General features: G+C 41.5%; 1 protein-coding gene across 2 annotated transcripts in view; it reads right to left on the bottom strand.

The window, feature by feature from the left end:
* MYO1E (myosin IE) overlaps nt 1–19151 on the bottom strand; it is a 171478-nt gene that overhangs the window by 75477 nt on the left and 76850 nt on the right. For both annotated transcript variants that reach the window (XM_090030181.1, XM_090030180.1), the window contains exons 3-4: nt 15223–15312; nt 13430–13524 (exon numbers count right to left, since the gene is read on the bottom strand). In XM_090030181.1, coding sequence (XP_089886307.1) covers nt 13430–13524; nt 15223–15312 — 185 coding nt within the window. The remainder of the gene's footprint in view (nt 1–13429; nt 13525–15222; nt 15313–19151) is intronic.

Here is a 19151-nt window from a genome sequence, read left to right as displayed (position 1 = left end):
TTTGCTGTATTTACCTGAATCCAAGGTGACTTTGAATTCAAAATGGCCCACAGTAATTGGAAAATATGTACATTTTTTATTATTTTCCACATATAAAATATAATTATTGGAGGGTCATCTAGAATTTATGCCCAACCCCCCCTCCCCCATTGTCAGCAATTCCTCAGTTTGGAAATGAGTTCTACCATGGCTCACTGATGGTCTTGAGGTGATTTAAAAGTCCAATCCTTGAGTCATAGATCCATCCACAAAAGTTGCAAATATTTCTGCAGGGGACAGTAGGCTGCAGGCTGGGATTCCTTCCCTCTTCTTTCTCAGCTCTCCTCTCTATCGAAAGCAAGACGCTTAAGCTTGAAATAGGTTGACTCTTCATTGAGATTGTGATGCCACTGGAATTGGTCTGCAGCCAGCTTTTAATGTCAGCATCCATTTTCTTGAGGTATGCCTTCAGTGTGTCCTTGTAGCATTTCTTCCTGGCACCACAATCTCTCAGGCCATTACTAAGCTAGGAGTAGAGCACACTAACCTGGGAGTCAAGAGTCAGGCATCTGCACACAATGTGTGGCCCAGTAAAGTTGTTGCTTGAGGATCTCTGACTCAATGCTAAAAACACTGGACTCAGCAACGATGCTGGTGGCATCATTGCAGTGATCTTCTCATGTGATGTGGAGGATTTTCTAGGTGTATTGTTTGTGATGCCTCTACAGGCTCTTCAGCTGGCAACAGTAAGCCACCCATGTTTCACATCTGTAGATGAAGGTGGGGGTGATGATTTCATTGTGGACCTGGAACTTGGTGTCCTTCCAGAGACTGTGATGAATAAAGACATAACAAAGCAATTTTCTAAAGGATGCACTTGTGTACCAGTTCCTGTGCTAGATCTCCTCTTCAATGTTCACTCTCTGAGAGAAGTGGCTGTCAAGATAGGGGAAGTGCTTAACTACCACCAGGATCTTTCTCTGGGGCGGGGGGTGGTATCACATTCATGGTCCAAGGTAGCCTGATAGAGCACTTTAGTCCTCTCAATGCTGAGAGAGAGGTCCAAAGTTTGGTAAGTTTCTCCAAAAACATCCAGAGCAGTCTGGAGGTTTTCCTCAGCATGTGCAAGGATGGTACAGTCATCAGCATATTGAAGGTCAAGGATGGCTATTTTGAGTACTTTGGTTTTTGAACAAAAATGTCCCAGATTGAAAAGCCCTCCATCCATTCAGTATTCAATATCAATTCCAGAAGGAAGGCAGTCCTTAATGGAGAACAGAGTTAGAGCAATGACACGTCCTTGCTTGACCTCAGTACAGATGACAAATGGATCTGTTTCCAAAAGAATATAAAGAACGATCTTGTCATGGAGAAGCCTCAGAACCTGATGTACTTTTCAGGACTTTCAAGTCTGGCCAGCACTTCCCACAAGGCTTCACAATTGATGGAACCAAAGGCCTTCACAAAGTCAATGAGCATGTCATTGGATGATCTAAAACCACACTGAGATTCTGGCAGGACTTCCTCAGCAAGAGCTAGAAACCAGGTCAGGAGAATGAAGGCGAGGATTTTCCCTGCTGTGGAAAGCAAGGCAATACCTCAGTTCCCACACAGAGACAGATCTCCTCTCTTGAAGATGGTTATGATGTTGGCATTCCTCAGGTCCCCAAGGTCTCTTTGTTATCTCAAATTTGAAGAACAAACTCATGGAGTCTCAGTACCAGTTCCTCATCACCAGCCTTATAGATTTCACCAGGTATATCATCCAGTCCAGTAGCTTCATTGTTCTTGGTTTCCTTGATGGCATTCCAGATTTCTAGGATAGAAGAGTTGGTGAGGGATCCCCTTTCAGGGTGCTGGGGGGTGGATGAAATGGTGGTATCTGTCACAGTCAACCAACCTACAGTTTGAGTGCCTCACAGTGCTTTTTCTATTTAGCTTTGATAGATTCACTGTCTTTGAGAAGTGCCAAGCCATCCTGTGATCTCAGGAAAGTAGGACCTTGGGAAGTGGGACCGTAGATAGCTTTCATTGCCTGGAAAAAGCTATGCATGTCATGTTTGTCAACTCAGAGGTGGATTGCTTAGGCTTTATCTTACCACCCTAGATTCAGTCACAGGCTCTAATAACACAGTCAAGGAGGTGCCAGTGCTTTAAGCAAGGATATCTCAAGATGGTCTTGTGTTTGTCACTCTGTCTGAAGATGGTGTTCATGACAAGACATGCTCCATGGATTTGCTCAGGAGAAGGATGCTGTTAGAGTTGGCTTTCCCTACTCTTTCTTTCCCAGTGATGCCATTCCAGAGTTCCAGGTCATGTCCAACTCTAGTGTTAAAGTCACCAAGAAGAATGATTTTGTCCTCCTTGTGAGTATTAGTCAGCACATGGTCAAGGTTGGAGTAAAACTGTTCTTTAATATCAGCAGCAGCATCAAGCATTGGGATGTACACACCAACAACAGTGCACAGCTTAAAACAGAAGGTCATAAGTCTTTTTGTTAATATCTACAGAGAGCTGTGTAAATTGACTGACAAGCTGATTCTTGAGGGCCAGGCCAACATCATGAATGCATCTTTCTGGGCTGGTTTCCCCTTTCAGAGGAAGGTGTAGCCTCCACACTCTTCCCTCAGCTGACCGTCATCAAGTTGTCTTGTCTTGGTGCTGAGACGTCAGTGCTGTATCTCACTAGTTTCCTGGAGATTTTGACAGTTTTTCTTTTTGGTTGTTTGTTGTCTTGGTTGTCCATCAAGGTTCAAATGTTCCATTTTGCAAAAATCATTGTCTTACGATGTTTTTGACCACAGAATAATCCTACTGGACAGTTTTCCAGCCACGGGCAGATAAGACAGCCTAGGTTTTAGGCCCCTTCCATATAGGGTGAGCAGAGGGGATTCTGAATTGGACTGCTTAGTCAAAGTAGCAGCTGCCAAATTATACTCTTGCCTCACCAAGTGCAAGATGTCCATCAGGGTACCACCCACTGGATGCAGATTCATAGCTGGAGACTGCTGGTCCTGTCTGTCACCACTAGTTCATTGCTGCAGGGCTTTTAGAGGTTGGTACAGGTGAGCATGTTCTTTCCTGTGATAGAAGTCTATCTATACGTGACTTTAATGTACAGAAGCTGGTGCATGGAAACAGCAACCACACAATCTTGACAAGGTGGAGATCTGGGCTAAGTGGCAAGTGAGAACCCTAGAAAGCTGGAGACCTCCATCTTTCTACAGTCTTATTCTTTACAGCCATTGAAATTCTGACATCTTAGAATAATAGAAAATCTTCTGCCTTATTTGCTGTTTGAGGACTTGGGGTTGGACCATGGCTTGTCTGGAACCTCTCCTCAAGCCTAGCCATGGATGACCCTGTCATGAGTGTGAGAATCCAGGTGACATATCTCTGAAGATCACTGCGACACACAAGCCTTTCCACCTCTACAAGACTGCGGTTCAAAGAGGTTCCCTCCCCTACTGCAGCAGAAGGCAAGCAGTGGTAGGTGTATAAGTGGTGAGGGGGCAAAGGGTGGAGGATCCAAGAGGCCTGGCTCCCCTGTACCTGGATGCCATGTCACCTGCTCCCACTAAGTGCCTACATGCCCCAGTGCTTGCTTCTCCATGGTTCCTACATGCCATGGTGCCTGCCTATTTCCCCCCCATCCCTGACTGGGACTTACTTTCCTCATAGCTCCAGCTCTGGTCCTGCTCCAGCCTGGGTAATGGAGTACATGGTAACTCTAGCTTCTGCCCAGCCATGCAGAAGTGGCTGCAGTGGCAGCAGCTACAGCCCCAGCCCCAGCCCTGGGATCAGCTGGGGCTGTATCTGTGGCTGCAGCTGCCACAACCACTATCACTATTGCCTCATCAGGCAAGAGCAGGAGCTCCCCTGTGCTTTGTGCCCCAGGCTGGAGTGGGGCCTGAGCCAGAGCTGTGACTGAGGGTACATAGCGGCAGAGGGGTGGGCAGAGAAAATGCAGATGGGTGGGGCAGAGGCTGCACAGGGCAGGCGGAAGGGTTGGGGACAACAGCTGCAGCTACAACCCTGGGCCTGGGACAGGGCCAGAACTAGAGCTGCAGCTCCACCCTGCGTTTGTGCCTTGTACTTTAAGCCAAGATGAAGCTTGTCCCCCATTCAGTATGGTCTTGAGTACAAGGTGGGGCATGGGGGAAAAAACCTTCACTCTGGATTTGAATAAATACTGCACTTAATGACATCGGCTATCTCTAACAGTAGCAGAAGACCTGTTTCCAAACTGCTCAAATATTAGTCATATCTCTGTTAAAGCATGCTGCTGTGTAAAGGGATAAATATTTATATGCTTGAAATGCTTCCTCCCATATTGAGGATTCAAGTTGGAGCTAATATGAGACACATCCTTCCCCTACCCACTGCATGCTTTGTGATGCTCGGTAAGTGTGCAGAACAACCAGAAAGTTGACCAAAAACCAGAGATTAAAGAACTGCCTTAGTATAAAGAACTTTTCCCTTATGCTTTCATCTAGTACAGAGTATATATTACTGCCAGAGAATGGTGACACTGGTAATTCCCATTTACCAGAATAGCCTTTAAGGATTATTGCTGTACCAACAACTTAGTTCTCGTGCTGAGGCTGAAATAAAGAGCAGGATTTGGCTAAACTGAAGTGTTTTTGTTGGAGCAGAGGCCAGGATTGGATTCATGCTAATTCTGCAACAGGACTGTTTGTGCCACCAGACAGCCTCCATTTTTACCATGCTGAGGAAAATAGGTGCGATTCTCTTTAAACTTGGCCTGAGTTGCGTTTCAGCATTTTCATCCTTGGAACTGTTTGTGTCTGAAGACAGAGAAACTCTTAAACACCCAGTAGTAGACTGAAAGAGGAAAACCAAAGTCTGCAAGTCTGAAATAACCCACTCAGGGGCAAGGATGGTGATATCCTATTTTCTCTGTATAGCATCTTCACAGCTACATAGGTCCTTATTTCTACTATAAGTAAACAATAAGAAGAGGCAATAAGAAGAGGCACCAATCTATTTAGGATTTAGATAATTTGGGAACTTAAAATGGAGACATTAGCTGAGCAAGAGAGAGAAAAACAGTGTGCATTTCAGAAACTAAACCCATGAGAAAAACTGAAGCTGTTCTGTAACAAGGTCATGTCATATTGTCAGCAAGAGCTAAAGTGTATACAGGCCCATACTGCATCTCACTCTTCAAAGATGACCAAATTCAAAGTGAGAGAAAACAGAAGGCCTTTCTGAAGTGGCACCCTAAAATCAACTGTGAGTCATACTTTCATTCATAAGAAGTGTTGTTTTGCCTTTGAAGGAATCAATAGTGACCTAGAAATGCTGTTTTCTTCCTGGTACGCTCATTGGGATGCTTGAACATCAGAGTCTTGCCCACTAGCAACCAATCATTTTCAAAGATACTGAGTAAAGTAATTAAGATCCCCATAACCACAGCAGTTCACTATAACAGCTGGAATTTTAAAAGGATTGTAAAGCTGGGCAGCGCCATCCAAAATTTGGTAGAATATGGGAGCATTGCTTATTTAAGTTTCTTTTGAGAATCCTAGCCAACGTAAGTAGGTAGGTACATTTCCTTTAAATGAGGAAGTATGTAAACTAATCCCTATATGCACTGTTCTATCTAATCTATGTTTTCTCATTTGTGGCTCATGTTGCAAGGCCAACCTGTAGTGGTCTTATGTTATGCAATATATGGAACATAAACATTAAGACAAACAACACAGCCTTTATTAAAATTAACCCCAATTAAAATTGGCTTATAAAATGTTTCGAACAAAAGCTTTTTTCACTGTATAAATCATGCTTTTGTTCCAACCATGAGTGGCTTGTATCATATATTTTAAAACAAATGCCGTAGCAAGTGATCTGAAGTATCTTAGAAACAAGTAACGCGGGACTGCTTGCATTTTTGTGACTTCGGCTCACTGGCTGTTTCTACATTTTGCTTTAGATTATGCATGCATATTTTTTCTGATTTTATAGTTTTTATTGATCAGAGAATAGTTAATTGCCCAAATTAACTAGAACCAAAATAGGGTAATGGTACATTATTTATACACTGCAATCATTTTATCTGCTGCACTTCCTATTGGGATAGGATATCTTGCCTTCTCCTGAGTAAAGCACAAAAATAGTCAACTGCCTCTGGGGAATTTGGTAATTCCAGCAAATGGTTACACATGCAGTAGTTTTTCCAGAGATGCCTATCTGCTTTGTTGCTTTTCCCTTGATTTAAGATGATACAAAAGTCATTTTCAAACATTGTCTCTTTATGCATAATAGAATTGCATGATTCGTCAATATGGGGAATATGGCGATAATTAATTAAGGTGATAAGAGAAACATAAAATATTAATAGTCCACTTAAGACAATCTCACATTAGAAAAGGAAATAGTTTGCAATAGTTTTCTACATGTACTGTAGAAAATAAATTGCTTGTGGCACTGATGATTATGTTTCAGCCTGAAGTCTTTTCTGCTTGAAAATCCAAAATACTTGTTTAACCATGAAAAATGCTTTAAAGATTTTTATACTTCATTAAAAGTCTTCATATATTTTTCAGGGATACTTGCTACTTTGAAAGAGTGTCAAACTTTGCCCCCAAATCACCCAATATTTCACTGAAATAAGAATCTTTTTCTTGGCATTTTAAGTTTTATTTCCATTTCTTCATTGTTGAGAGGAAGAGTGATCTAGCGATTACAGCATGGGGCTGGGTATCAAGGCTGAGCTCTGTTTCCTTCTTTGGCACCAATCTACTGTGACTTTAGGGAAATTGTTTAACTCTGTGCATCAGTTTCTCCACCTGTAGGATGAGAGGGGTAATACCTGCATCATCAGGATATTATGGAGATTTATTAAATAAATCTTTATAAAGCACTTTTACATTTGTCAGCAAAGGGCACTCCAGCTGTTTGGAAAAGCGCTGTAACATTTTCTACTATGTATCTCTTTAGTGTTGTTGAAACCAGTTGACCTTAGTACAAATACCTCTCCCTCTTTTCCTGATGGCTTCTGCTTGTCCCTGATACATTAGACTTTTGTGGGAAAACCACTTCCTCATGACCTATAATCAAAAAGGCTCAATCATGTCTCTAGCTAGATTCTGTGCTGTAAAAGATTTAGCAAAATCAGTCATTTTGCTTGAAGAGTTTTTGTCATGTGGCAGAAGGATAGGATTTCTACTGAAGTGAATTAATGATGGTAAAGCTGTTGTATCAACTTAAGGTCAAGATATAGGATATGTAAACTTCCTGTAGCTAAAAATTAACAGATGCAGCTCTAAAGTCCGTTACTATGAAAAGCAGGAATAGGGACTTTAATTGAGATTGTCTACATAGCATATTGAAATAACTTATGGAGATGGGTGTATGGGGGCAGGGGTGCAGCAGGCTGTGTGCTGCATGCACAGTTGAGTTCACAAGCATGTCAGTGTTGACTCCTAGCGCTCCACACATGCTCTGAACTCACAAGCTGGCCAGAGCCCGTACGTCATGTAGCTCCAGAATCCAGTGGATGACGGGTGCTTGTGTTCATCCTTCTCTTCTTGCCCATTCTCCCAGGATTCAGCAGCAGGTGAAAAGCAGGGATGAGCATCAGTGGATCTCACCTCTTGGGTTCTAGAGTTGCGTGAAAGCAGGGGCTGAGCACTGCTGCTGCTGCTCATCCCCTCTTTTCCCCTGGTGCTGGAGAAAAGAAAGGGGAGGGCAAATGTCAGCAATACTCATCCCCCTGGGCTCCAGAGCCATGCAAAAGCAGAGTCTCTGGGCAGACCCCATGGCAACCAACTAATAGGCTCAGAGCTCTCTGAGCTCACTTGGCATCCAAGATTGCAAAGAGGGATTGCACTCCCTCTGGCTGTGTAGAGCATCCTAAATCCATCTGTACTTGGGAAAGAGGTCACAGAGCTTATAAGGGGAAGCAAAGCCTTCTCTTTTACAGAATCATACTGCTTTAAGAAAGATCTGAAGGAACCATTTTTATTATTATACAAAGTAAGAAACTAGTAATCATTATGGCCAGTATCATAATCACATAATCACAAGATAATGAATGTCCAGAGGTAACTGAAACCTCATCAAGAAAAGACTCAAAACAATTCCTCATAATTAAAACACTAGACTAAATGAATCGTTTCCAGCAGTTCTTAAGTATCTATTGAAAGGCAGCCATTTTGGGTAGTTGGGAAAGTGGGAACTCTTCAGAAGTCCACTAGAGTTTGATCCAGAAGCCAGGTGCAATAATACTGGATATGCACAAATAAGTAAATATAAATACACTTAATAATATACTGAATGTTCCCTAAACAACACATCCAATTATTTCAGGCTGCCTTGTCCTCTGTGCGCAGGAATAAGTGCATGTATGATGGATCTGTTTCCTGTGAATTTTCGATACTGGTACAAATAACTGAAGGTGTTAAATACCCATTCTGTTGAATCAATAGATTTCCAAGGACAGCTGGAATAAAGGATTTCTTTGTGAGCGTTATTTGCTTGGCTTATGCAACTCAGAAACTGCCTCCCAGCATTAAATTAATATTCCATATTAAAGTATTCAAATACATTCAAATATTCTGATTTGTGAAAATTTGGTTTAACAGGATTTTCATGTTTAAAGCGGGCAAATCATAGTGACATTCTGCTCAGGCTGGTACTTTATGTTTCCCTAGAAAAGAAAGGACAGGTGATCAGGCAGTAATGAGAGCTGCACAAAACATTCCCTTCTTCCTTGCACCTGCACACCCACTGAGCACCTGCATTTTGACCAGGCAGAATAACCTAATTGTATTTATATTGTTCACAATCATTCATAATAGCTCAAGGTGACACATGGGCACATGATAGTCTCCATAGACACACATGCTTTAAATATTCCACTAATAATACAAGCTTGTTTGGCCCTGGAAATAAAAAATATAATTTTCTTCCTAGATGCAAAAGACAGCCTCCACTCCTCTACCTCGCTAGCTGGTCAGAGAACTGTGTTTTCTTTCTTTGCTTTGCTTCATGTTCTTAGATCATACTTTGCCACTTTGAATGGAATAAACTAGATTCAGATAGTCTCATAATATTAGGCATTCTGGATTTAAATCTGTTCATGCTTAACATGAACTTTTGTGTGTGAGAGCTAGAGAAGGAGATTGGAGGATCTTCGAACTAAAGATGGATGTGCCTCAAAAAGCCTGTGTTTCATCAATGAACTAGAATTTAACCGTGCACAGCAAAGAAGCTCAAGCTTTGCCTCTTTCATCTAGTAGAGACTACAAAAAGGGATAGGAAAAGCTGAGTCTAAATATCAAAATGTCAATATTCTTGCAGACTATTTTTTCATTGTCTGAAATTCATCTTTTATATGCCGGTGAGGCATACACAGCCAAAGAGTCTAGCCCTGCCAACTGATGCCAATATCAAACTTTGCATTATATTATTATTTATAGCATTTGACTGGAGCCTGGAACTGCTAGCCTTTATGCACATCACACAGTCTCTGCCTTGAAAAGCCATTGATCACAATGGGATATGAGTTGAGTCAAAATGCTGACATGTTCTCCCTTCTTCTTCAACTCATCTCTCCAAAAGATTACCTGTCACCATGGGAAAAAAAACCAAACAAAACAAAACTGTGGGTTTGCTTCTGTATTAGTTTGCACTACTTGTATATCATTTTAACTTTTTCATACCACTGAAGTTATTCCATATTTAAATTGGTATAAATAACATGAGAATCAGTTCTGCATCCTGTAGTATGCTATAACTGCAACAATGTTAAGTAGAGATGGTCAGAAAAGTATGGATGAAGCCTTTGTTTTTGCCAAAAAGTGAGGCATATTTTAGCTGGGTTCAATGAACTTCTGCTGCACTTGAGACAGGGAGGCCCAGCCTGCATTTTAATGGGACAGAGATGCTGAAAGCTCTGAGCATTAGGGCAGATATAACTGTCAAGTGTCCTCTGAAACCAGGCACTTTGGGAGCCCCCTGCAACTGTTCAGTTGTGAGACTATTTTTTGTAAAAATAAATACAGCCAGCGTAAACAGGGAAGCTGACAAGACAGACATGGATTTCACTGAGCAGCTGAAGGATCTGGAAATTTTCTGGTTTACAAGAAATGTTGAGAACATTGGTCTAAACCCTGCTTTTTGGCCAGCTCCAATCATTAGAAGCTCTGGCATCACAGTGAGAGGAACTGTGAGAGTAATTCAAGCCAAAATACATGGACTTTGATCAATTAATATTTTAAGGTTAAAATATCAAACTGAGCTAAAATCAAAAGTATGATTTAATTCTCAGTTCTTAAAAATCTAACAATGCAGCAATTTAGCATACACAACAGTCTCCAAAATCAAACACCAACATGAAAAACATCTGTAAACCTAGTTTCCTCATTTTCCGGTATTCATCTCACAAAAATACTCCTAGGACAAATAAACTGCAGCAGCACAGAAGAGAAGCCTCTTGTAAATAAGGACAATAATGAAAACATGATTTTCTTCTGCTGCTATCTTTCAAATGTATCAAACGCAATGCAGGAAGAGTGTTATGGGGTTATGAACACATTTCAGGGAACACAAACCACCATTTAGATACACAGTAGGCCAGGATTTCAAGAGATCACATTTCTCCAACTCCTTTTCCCCGCCCCCTTCAAAGCACTCAGATTTCCAGATCTAGTTACCTAAATAACTGGCCACACTGTCAAAAAAGGCAGCACACAGTGTATTAAATAGGGTGACCATATTATTTCTAAGGAAATCTGGGACACTGTCTCCCCAGCCCCCCAGTCACCAGCACTGCTGCAGGAAGAAGCAGACAGGCAGGGATGTGGGGTGTAGTCCAGCAGGGAGTGGAGTGGCATGGAACAGCAGGCAGACAGGCAGGAACCGGTGCTGCTGCTGCTGTGCAGGACCAAGGTAGGCAGACTGAAGCGGTGCCCAGCCCAGCCAAGTCCTCTACCACCCCCACCAGCTGCTACTTAGCAGGAGCCAGGCCAGGCACATGCAGGTAGCAGCAGAGGTGCCTGCCTGCCCACCTGCCCTGGTGTGATGGACTGCACCCTGTACCCCTGCCCACCTGCCTCTGCTCTGCCTGCAGCAGCCGATTCCAGGACTTCTGTTTCAATTTTCACCAACTGGCTGGGATGGCCTAGGAAATCCATGACTGTCCTGGCCAAACTAGGATGTATGGGCACCCAAATAAAACATGTTTTAAAACCTGGTTCTTATTTAGGTGCCAAAAAGAAAGTGAAACACTTCTGAAAATCTGGCCCATGGAGTTTGGCTCATAGGTTCACAATTCAGCATAGCGCCTTTGTATGCACAAAACAGATCAGATCCAGGATTGTCTATGAAATGTTAGATCTGCTTATGAACCAGCCCTAGGTCTGGTTTTGAAGTAAAAAGACTAAAGCAAAAACAATTCATATTTTACCCCTTTCTAACCGGTCAAAATTCAATGACAGAGACAGATAACCTTAGTATGACTACAGTTTATCAAAACTTGCCCCAAAAAAAGAAAGCTTGAGAGCATTGGAAGTCTGAGCTGTGACAATGTCTTCGCTCATGTCTTTGCAAATTCATTTCTTCCAAGGAGCTAATGATGCCAGCAGGTGTACCCAAAGATCTCTTCCACTGTGAGATGTTACCCAAGGAGCTCTGTTAGGACTACTAGGCACAGTTCCAAACAAATACCACAATGAGTATAACGGTTGTTGGTTGTAGCCATGTTGGTCTAAGGACAGATCTAAATAAGGAGTAGATGTAATATCTTTTATTAAACCAACTAAATAGTTGTAAAAATTGTTCTTTGCAAGCTTTCAGGCACAAACACCCTTCTTCAGGTATAGGGAGAGCCTGGTGCTGTTTTGTGTGCTCTCCTGGGTAGAAGAGAAGCCAATATGCAAAATTCAGATCTGTGAAAAAGCAAATGTGTGCCAGTGAGGATCAGAGAGAATAGGAAAATTCTCTAATTCCCTCTCCCATTCCCTCTGATCCTCACTGCCACAATCCCAGGCACATGAAAACAGCCTTTGAAGTTTTTCTGTATGACAATGGGGAAAAATGACTTTTCTACAAAAGGTACAGTGAGCAGAATCAATTAACCTGCGTCCCCACTACCTGCACACAGCTATTGTTTAGCATGCAATAGCACATCCAAGAATGCGACCAAGCTAAGGCACATTTCTGGGAAGCAGGTTTCCAAAATATTTTTAACCTGTGAATTTCGTGACAAAATACAAAAAAAAACAAAAACTAGCTAATGACTTTTCAGTAAACTCCCTCAGTGTGCTACTCATGTGAAATAGTGGGGAGAATAAAAGTTAAATGACTTTATAATCACCTTCCTCCCTGCTCCCCACTTCCCTAACCTCCCCTTTTAGGATCACTGACTACATGTAAAGACAATTCTTGCAAGGAGAAGCATACATATATTTTACTATAAAAAGAATCCAGAAATAAAACTCATAAAACCCCCATGTTCATGTCATGTTGACAAAATGGTGAGCCGGCTGCCAGCCTATCAATGTGGTTTGTGGTAGTGTATTAAATGTAGTAGATGTAACATCATCTAGTGTGGTTTCACTTTTTGGTATATTCTTTTATACAATTATGTTCTTCAGAGCAGACTGACATTTAGATTTAGCAAAGGGATCCTTACCAAGAAACTTGAGTAAGAGGGAACGTGGGTCTTGTTAAACCTAAAATTGATGTTATGTTGCAAAACAAAAATTAGGCACCAAAAGGTGTTTCATTATAGTACAAACCCCTGAAATTCTCAATTAGTTTTCATTGACACAGGTTTTTATTATTACAACTAAAAGTAAACTTCTGAACTCCTTGCAGATGAAAGAACACAAAACCAATGTAAAAGAAAAGGAGTATACTCTCAATGGGTTTATAGAATTCAACTTTAGCAAAAGATGTGTTGGAAGGCTGCATCTAGTCTTAAATTTAGTTGATTGTAAGTGTTTAGTGCATTCTAATTTTGCAGTAAGAGGCAACAGGAAGCCTATTTCTGGGTGATTATAGCATCCCTTGGGTGGTGGTGGAAGGCACAAGGCCAAAGAAGAAATGACTTGAACCACAGGGAATGCAAGAGTCCCTTTTAATGGACTCTGCTTCAGTTTCTTACTACTTTTCTGAAATTCAACTTACATATGAACTGTAAAGAGACCTCAAAGTTCCTTCACTGGGTATTATCACCATGATTATAACATAACTGGTATCCAATTTAAAAACTCCTTTATTCTTTCGTAAGTTCTAAAACCATTCCAAAATAATATATCATTGACATTATCTCATGTCCAGCAAAACAAAAACACAAATAGGTAATTCTGCATAAATAAAAGAATCTGGGTATAAAATAAGATTCTGTTTCCTTTTGAAAAAGCTCTTAATATTTAATCCTGAAATTAGTAGATGTATTAGATAAACATCAGTTTCTTACCTGATAATGACACATTGATTCTCTCTGTCAATAATCATGTTTCTGTACATGTTGTCTGCAAGAGCATAGATATGTGGTGGATTTTCATACTGAGCCTATAGGGGGGATACCAAGGTATATTTCAGACAGTACCTCAAATTATACAGAAAAAACTGAAATATGTAGTTAGCATAGTTGCTTGTGCTAGTTAAAATGGCTACGGACAGACATTCAGTTTCTACTAGAATTGCCATTCTTCCAGTGGACGCCGCAAGTATACAGACATTCAACCTTTTTCTTCTGGAACAAAAATGACTGCTCTGGGAGAAAAATAACCTGGGAACAACTAAGGTTAAATTACTCCAAAGAGATTTTCTCAGGAGACTGAATGTCTGCACACTTTTCCCATGTCTTAAGTCCTCTTGGAGACAAGGAGAAGCAGAGCCAGGGGGAAGGCTCCAGTGCCTTCCTAAGACTGGGGTCATCAGTCCAGAGAAGGTGTAGCAGCAGCTGCTCCCACCTCTCCCATAGACCCAGTGTGAGAAGCAAGCAGGGGCGTTGTGCGCTACTTCTTCCCACCTGGCTGCTGGGCACCTGCAGCTGAGCACAGGGAATGGTGTTGTCCTCTACTGGCTTCCCCTTGGCCCCCCTGGCACCCTGCTGAGCAGTGGGAGCAGTTATACAAGTCAGCATGACTGGGAGTTGGGCTTGGAGAGGCTTTCCTCAGCCCAGCATTTGCTCAGCCAGCTTCCCATTACTGGTATGGAACTGGGTTCAAGGAGGCTTTCCCTGGGGTAGCAAGGTAAAGCCAGTGCCCACTCCTTGCACCAGAATCCCGAGTATGTGGAGCAGGCAAGGGCTTTGCTCCACTTCCTAGCTTGGGGAAAAGTCAGGAAGAAGCAGCCTTTGCATCCCTCCTGTCTGGCTTATGGAAGGGGATGGGGGCTGCGCCTCTGCCCCCTTCCCCTCCCAGACTCCTCTTGGGCTGGGGACTTTGCCCCAGTGCTCCCCCCACTATACTGACAGATGGAGTGGAGGAGGCTGCTTCCCCATTCCCCACCTCCCCCTCTGGTCTTTCCCTACTACTCTACTCTCCCTGGGGACCAGAAGTGGAGCAGGTACTGCTCTCTTTGCCTTCCCCAGACCAGGATCACCCTGTCTTGGAAAAGCATGAAGAGCAGGGGAGAGGAGGCAGTTGCAGACTGAACAGTACAGTTGCAGACTGTATTGCTCCCTCTCTCAAAAGGATTTCATCAATGTAAATTTCTCAAAAATGAATGTCTGTTTGTGGCCAATGTGTATTTGAAATTGACACTCGGACACCAGCAGCTAGATAAAAATAATCACGCAGGTTCTTTCCAGGAAGACTTTTATTGAAAGCCTAGTGCCATATTTTCAAAATTGGTATCTAATGTTGGATGCCTCTATATTTTGCTACCCAACCTTAGAGACCCAGGGCCAGATTTCGTGGTCCACAAAAGCTGTTTTGTTCTTTGTGAATCATGCATGTAGCTCATGAAAAATTCCCCCCTTCAGACGGGGCCTGCCTGCTCAGGGACACCTGATTTTGGTCAAATTTATATAAAGATACAAATCTATTTTTCAACACTTCATTGTAGATCTCAGTGAATTAAACTTGAAAACTGAGGAAAAAGCAGAAGCAGGACTTCAGAATTATATGTGATCAAGAAATAAAGTTTCTGATCTTAGTAAGTTATACCAGCATCACAACCAGACAACATACACTTACATCCATTCAGACAAGAATCTGAATACTACAAAATGCAGCAAATTTTACACAACACTTTACTTACAGCTCCCTGGTACATTTCAATTTCCTTTTCTCCAAAATATGGCATCTGTTTGAAAGGATTCACAGAGATTAATACAGATCCAATATATGTCTGTGTTCAAAAGCAGTTAAGGGTCATAGGGTAATTTCAATAACTATTATTTCACAAAGAATTACATCATTTCTACTGAGGTACTACATAACTTTTAAAAAATATTACATAATACAACAAAGCTTCAAAATATTTAAATTATCTTACCGAATAACATGAAATAATCATTACTTGTAAAGATCTTTAAGCAATATTATTGGGCTTACAGGAAGACAAACATACCATCCAGGTAACTATTTCTATGATGTCAGGAAAGTGTGTGTGTGTGTGTGTGTGTGTGTGTGTGCGCGTGCGTGCGTGCGTGCGTGTGTGTGTGTGTGTGTGTGTACACACACACACACACAGAATGAATTAAACTGGTTTTTTTAATCACGAGGCCAAAATAAAGAAAAGAGCTAATAATGCAGCCATACTCTCAACTATTTCTGCTGCCTGAAAAGGTGTTAGTTGAAAATTCACAGAAAGATGCATTGTAAGGTTTTAGGGAAATGATTCTAAATACTCAGTTTTGTTAAGTTTTGTTGGAGCCTCTCCATAAAAAACAGAGAGAAGCAGAGTTCAGTTAGGTTGGTCCACGTCTTGGACAGAAGGCAGAGTAGAGCTGCATGTCATAGACTAGTGAGCCGTTGCTTACAAAAGCTTATGTATCTCTGAGTTAGTCTGTAAGTACAACTCTGCTCTATATCTGCTTCATTTCAGACTAACATGGCAAACTACTGTACCTCTCAATTTCTGGATGTGAGGCTTCTAAGGGGGCTGCAGGAAGTGATTTGGCATCTCAAGAAGTGGTGCTATTCTGTATTAATTCCTATTAAAGCAACACTTTGACACACTGCTGGAAAATGTATCTCCTGCTATTTTAAATGCCATGATATTTGTGCAAGATTTAGGATGCTACCGGCTTGATTCTGATTTAGATCATTACAATCTGGAACCTGAAATCATCTAGTACAGACAATGGATATGGAATACTTAACCTTCTCTCCTAAAATATAAAAGCTGTACTGTGCACTCTGAAGTAGGTACAGTATTCTACTTTAGAGGGTGACAAAATTTCATTTACAGGAGAGGGAATTTGTGTGTGCACACATGCTTGTGTGCAAAATATACCCACCCATGTAGTTTGTAAAACATTTTAGGTTCCTTTGAAATAAAGGTATCATGTACATGTCTGAGATAACAAAAACTATTTTAGTCAGATATGTTCACTGATATAACTGGATATACTTAGATATAGGTATAGATATAGGTATCTGTATGCAAGTGCCAAAAATATAAAGTATTTCAGACACTATTTAGCTATCTGGAACTACTCATGGGCAAACAATCTTAGCCCGAACACCTCATAAAAACAAAAAGGTAGAATTGGCATTTAATGGCCTACAAAAGAATTCCTCGTTATGGTATAATAGTAGAAAATGATGTCATTTGTCAGACAAGAAATAAAAAGTCACTGAGCATAACTTCTTTATTGTGAATTTGTAATGCTTCCTTCATACATTTGTGGATTTAATACAAAAAAGAGTGACAACATCCAGGACATCAATATGGGAAATCAAGCATTCATTGTGTTAGTATAAACATCTGAAGTGATAGTTTTCTGTTGCTAAACAATGCCAGCATTTTAGGGAAAGATGCAGTAATCTCTATGACCAAAGTGGCACAGAGTATGTTCATTCATGCATAGACACATTAACAGTCAAAAGATTCAAGATTTGATCTCCAATTTAAGAAAAGAAAGCTTGCACAGAATTGTAGTAGGATAAAAAAGTAATTATAATATTTTACAAGAAGAATCTGATATCTAAGATTCTCATTTAACCACTGATTCTTTAAAAAAAAAGCATTGAATTCTATTTTCATTGGCAGACCGTTTTTATGCAAATCCTTTGTATTTGCATAGTGAGAAAGCAAAGAGTTAACCTGCTTTTATCAGTGCAAAACTCAGAACTGAAAACTCTGCAAGTGTAATCCAAGAAAAGTAAAGCTCCAAAGGGACAAAGATACTTTGCATTACTCATGGGGAGACCACTGTACCTTAACCCTAACAAAATAACCCATGGAGTTTTGACAAGTATTCCATAACTTTACCACATTTCTAAATAGCAAGTGTTATTAACTATTCAGTAAGTGATTTTCCTTGTTCAATGAGGACTTAACAAAAATGTCAGCACATGGTATTAAAAGCTCAGGTAGCTGGGGGTGTGAATGTGAGGGCAAATGAAGGATTATTTTCCTCTTACTGGTACGAGGTGGTCTGAGATATTATTTCCATCCTGAAGTCTAAACTGCCTAACTGATAGGCCTGTGCAAAGCGGCTAGTATTCGCTTCGGATTTGGCCGATTCAGGGAACAGTGATTCAAGTTGGTGATTTGGATCACTGTTCTGAATTAATTCCGCTGAATCTGATTTGGAGAGTCAGCCACTGTCGAATCAGCCGAATCTCCAAATCAAACAGACCCATCCCCCTCCTCACTCTCCCAGCCCCATCAATGGCTGCCCTGCCTAGCCCCAGTGTCCTGGCTATTTGGGGGGGAAAAAAAGCCCTGCACTCATCAGTTGCTGCCCAGCAGGGGGGAGGGGAATCCCCGCTGCCCCCCATTGCATGAGGAGGCTCTGACACAAGCCCCCAGAGACCCCGATGGATGCTGCAGCAGCCAGTGACTGTGGGGCTTTTTTTTAGATAGCTGGGATGCTGGGCCCGGGCAAGGGCAGCCATTGATGGGGCTGGGAGAGCGGGCAGCAGTTTGGGGGGTGCTCATGGGGGCTGGGGGATCAGGCAGGGGTGCAGCCTGGTGGGGGCCCCTTTCCTGTTCTTCAGCACCCCCCCTGCACTTACCAGCACAGAATCTGCGTCTAATTCCCTTGTAGCAGTGGGCAGGGACTGCCCAAATCTCTCCAAATCTTTTCCAAATCAATTCAGACCTTTTTATTGGTCTCCCAATTTGATTTGGATTTGGAGATTTGGCCACCGAATCTGGCCAAATCTCCTCCAAATCAAATCAGCACCCAAAGCTTTGCACAGCCCTCGTAACTGATGTCTAACTGCCATAAAATGAAAAACTTCCAGTCCCTCCTACAAAGACCTGAACTCTTCAAATGAGCTGTCCTCTCTCTACACTTCCAAGAAGTCTGAAATCAGACTTTAAAGCCAAAGGAGAAAACAATTCGTTCCAGTAGACAATTCTGCTGGCTAGTATCAATTTGACTTGTTTCTGCAGATCACACTAGAACACGAAAGCTAAAAATGAAATAGTGACCCAGTATGTTTCACTTGAATGGAGTCTTTTCATATGATAATATTTCAAACAGAAAAGCAAACTTTTGCAGCTGTAATCCAAGTGTTTTTCCTGTAGGGTTATATGTTCACTTGCTTTCCTCTTTCATCCTTTAATTCATCTTAGTAAAATGTCCTGGGAATGGAAACTTATATAACACCTGTTTCAAGATCCTACTATATACTGTATTAACAGTTCAAGACTAAATTAATTCAGCTTCATGTTACAAGAGAAACAAATCATGACGTAGGGTCTCATTCCATTAAAACTTAAGCAGGCAAGTAGCCCCATTTAATGAACTGGATTTACACCCATGAATATTATTCACATGGACCAGCAGGCCCATATTAGGAACAATGACTAGGAGCTAGACTAAGTACCTAGAATAATGCAAGACCCTGTAAAAAGCCTACACAGAATAAAGTCCTACACAGAATGAAGTTCAGAGCATATAATATGTTAGTAGATGAAAAGCATTTTGCACAATTCCACGTGAATTTTCATGTAGAGGGCTCAGCTTTAAATGAACAGTTTGCTTAACTGTGATACACATCACTCAT

The sequence above is a fragment of the Crocodylus siamensis genome, chromosome 15, assembly GCF_052110815.1.
Source record: "Crocodylus siamensis isolate JL-2025a chromosome 15, ASM5211081v1, whole genome shotgun sequence".
NCBI classification, from domain to species: Eukaryota; Metazoa; Chordata; order Crocodylia; family Crocodylidae; genus Crocodylus; species Crocodylus siamensis.
This window is presented reverse-complemented; position numbering and strand designations above follow the sequence as displayed.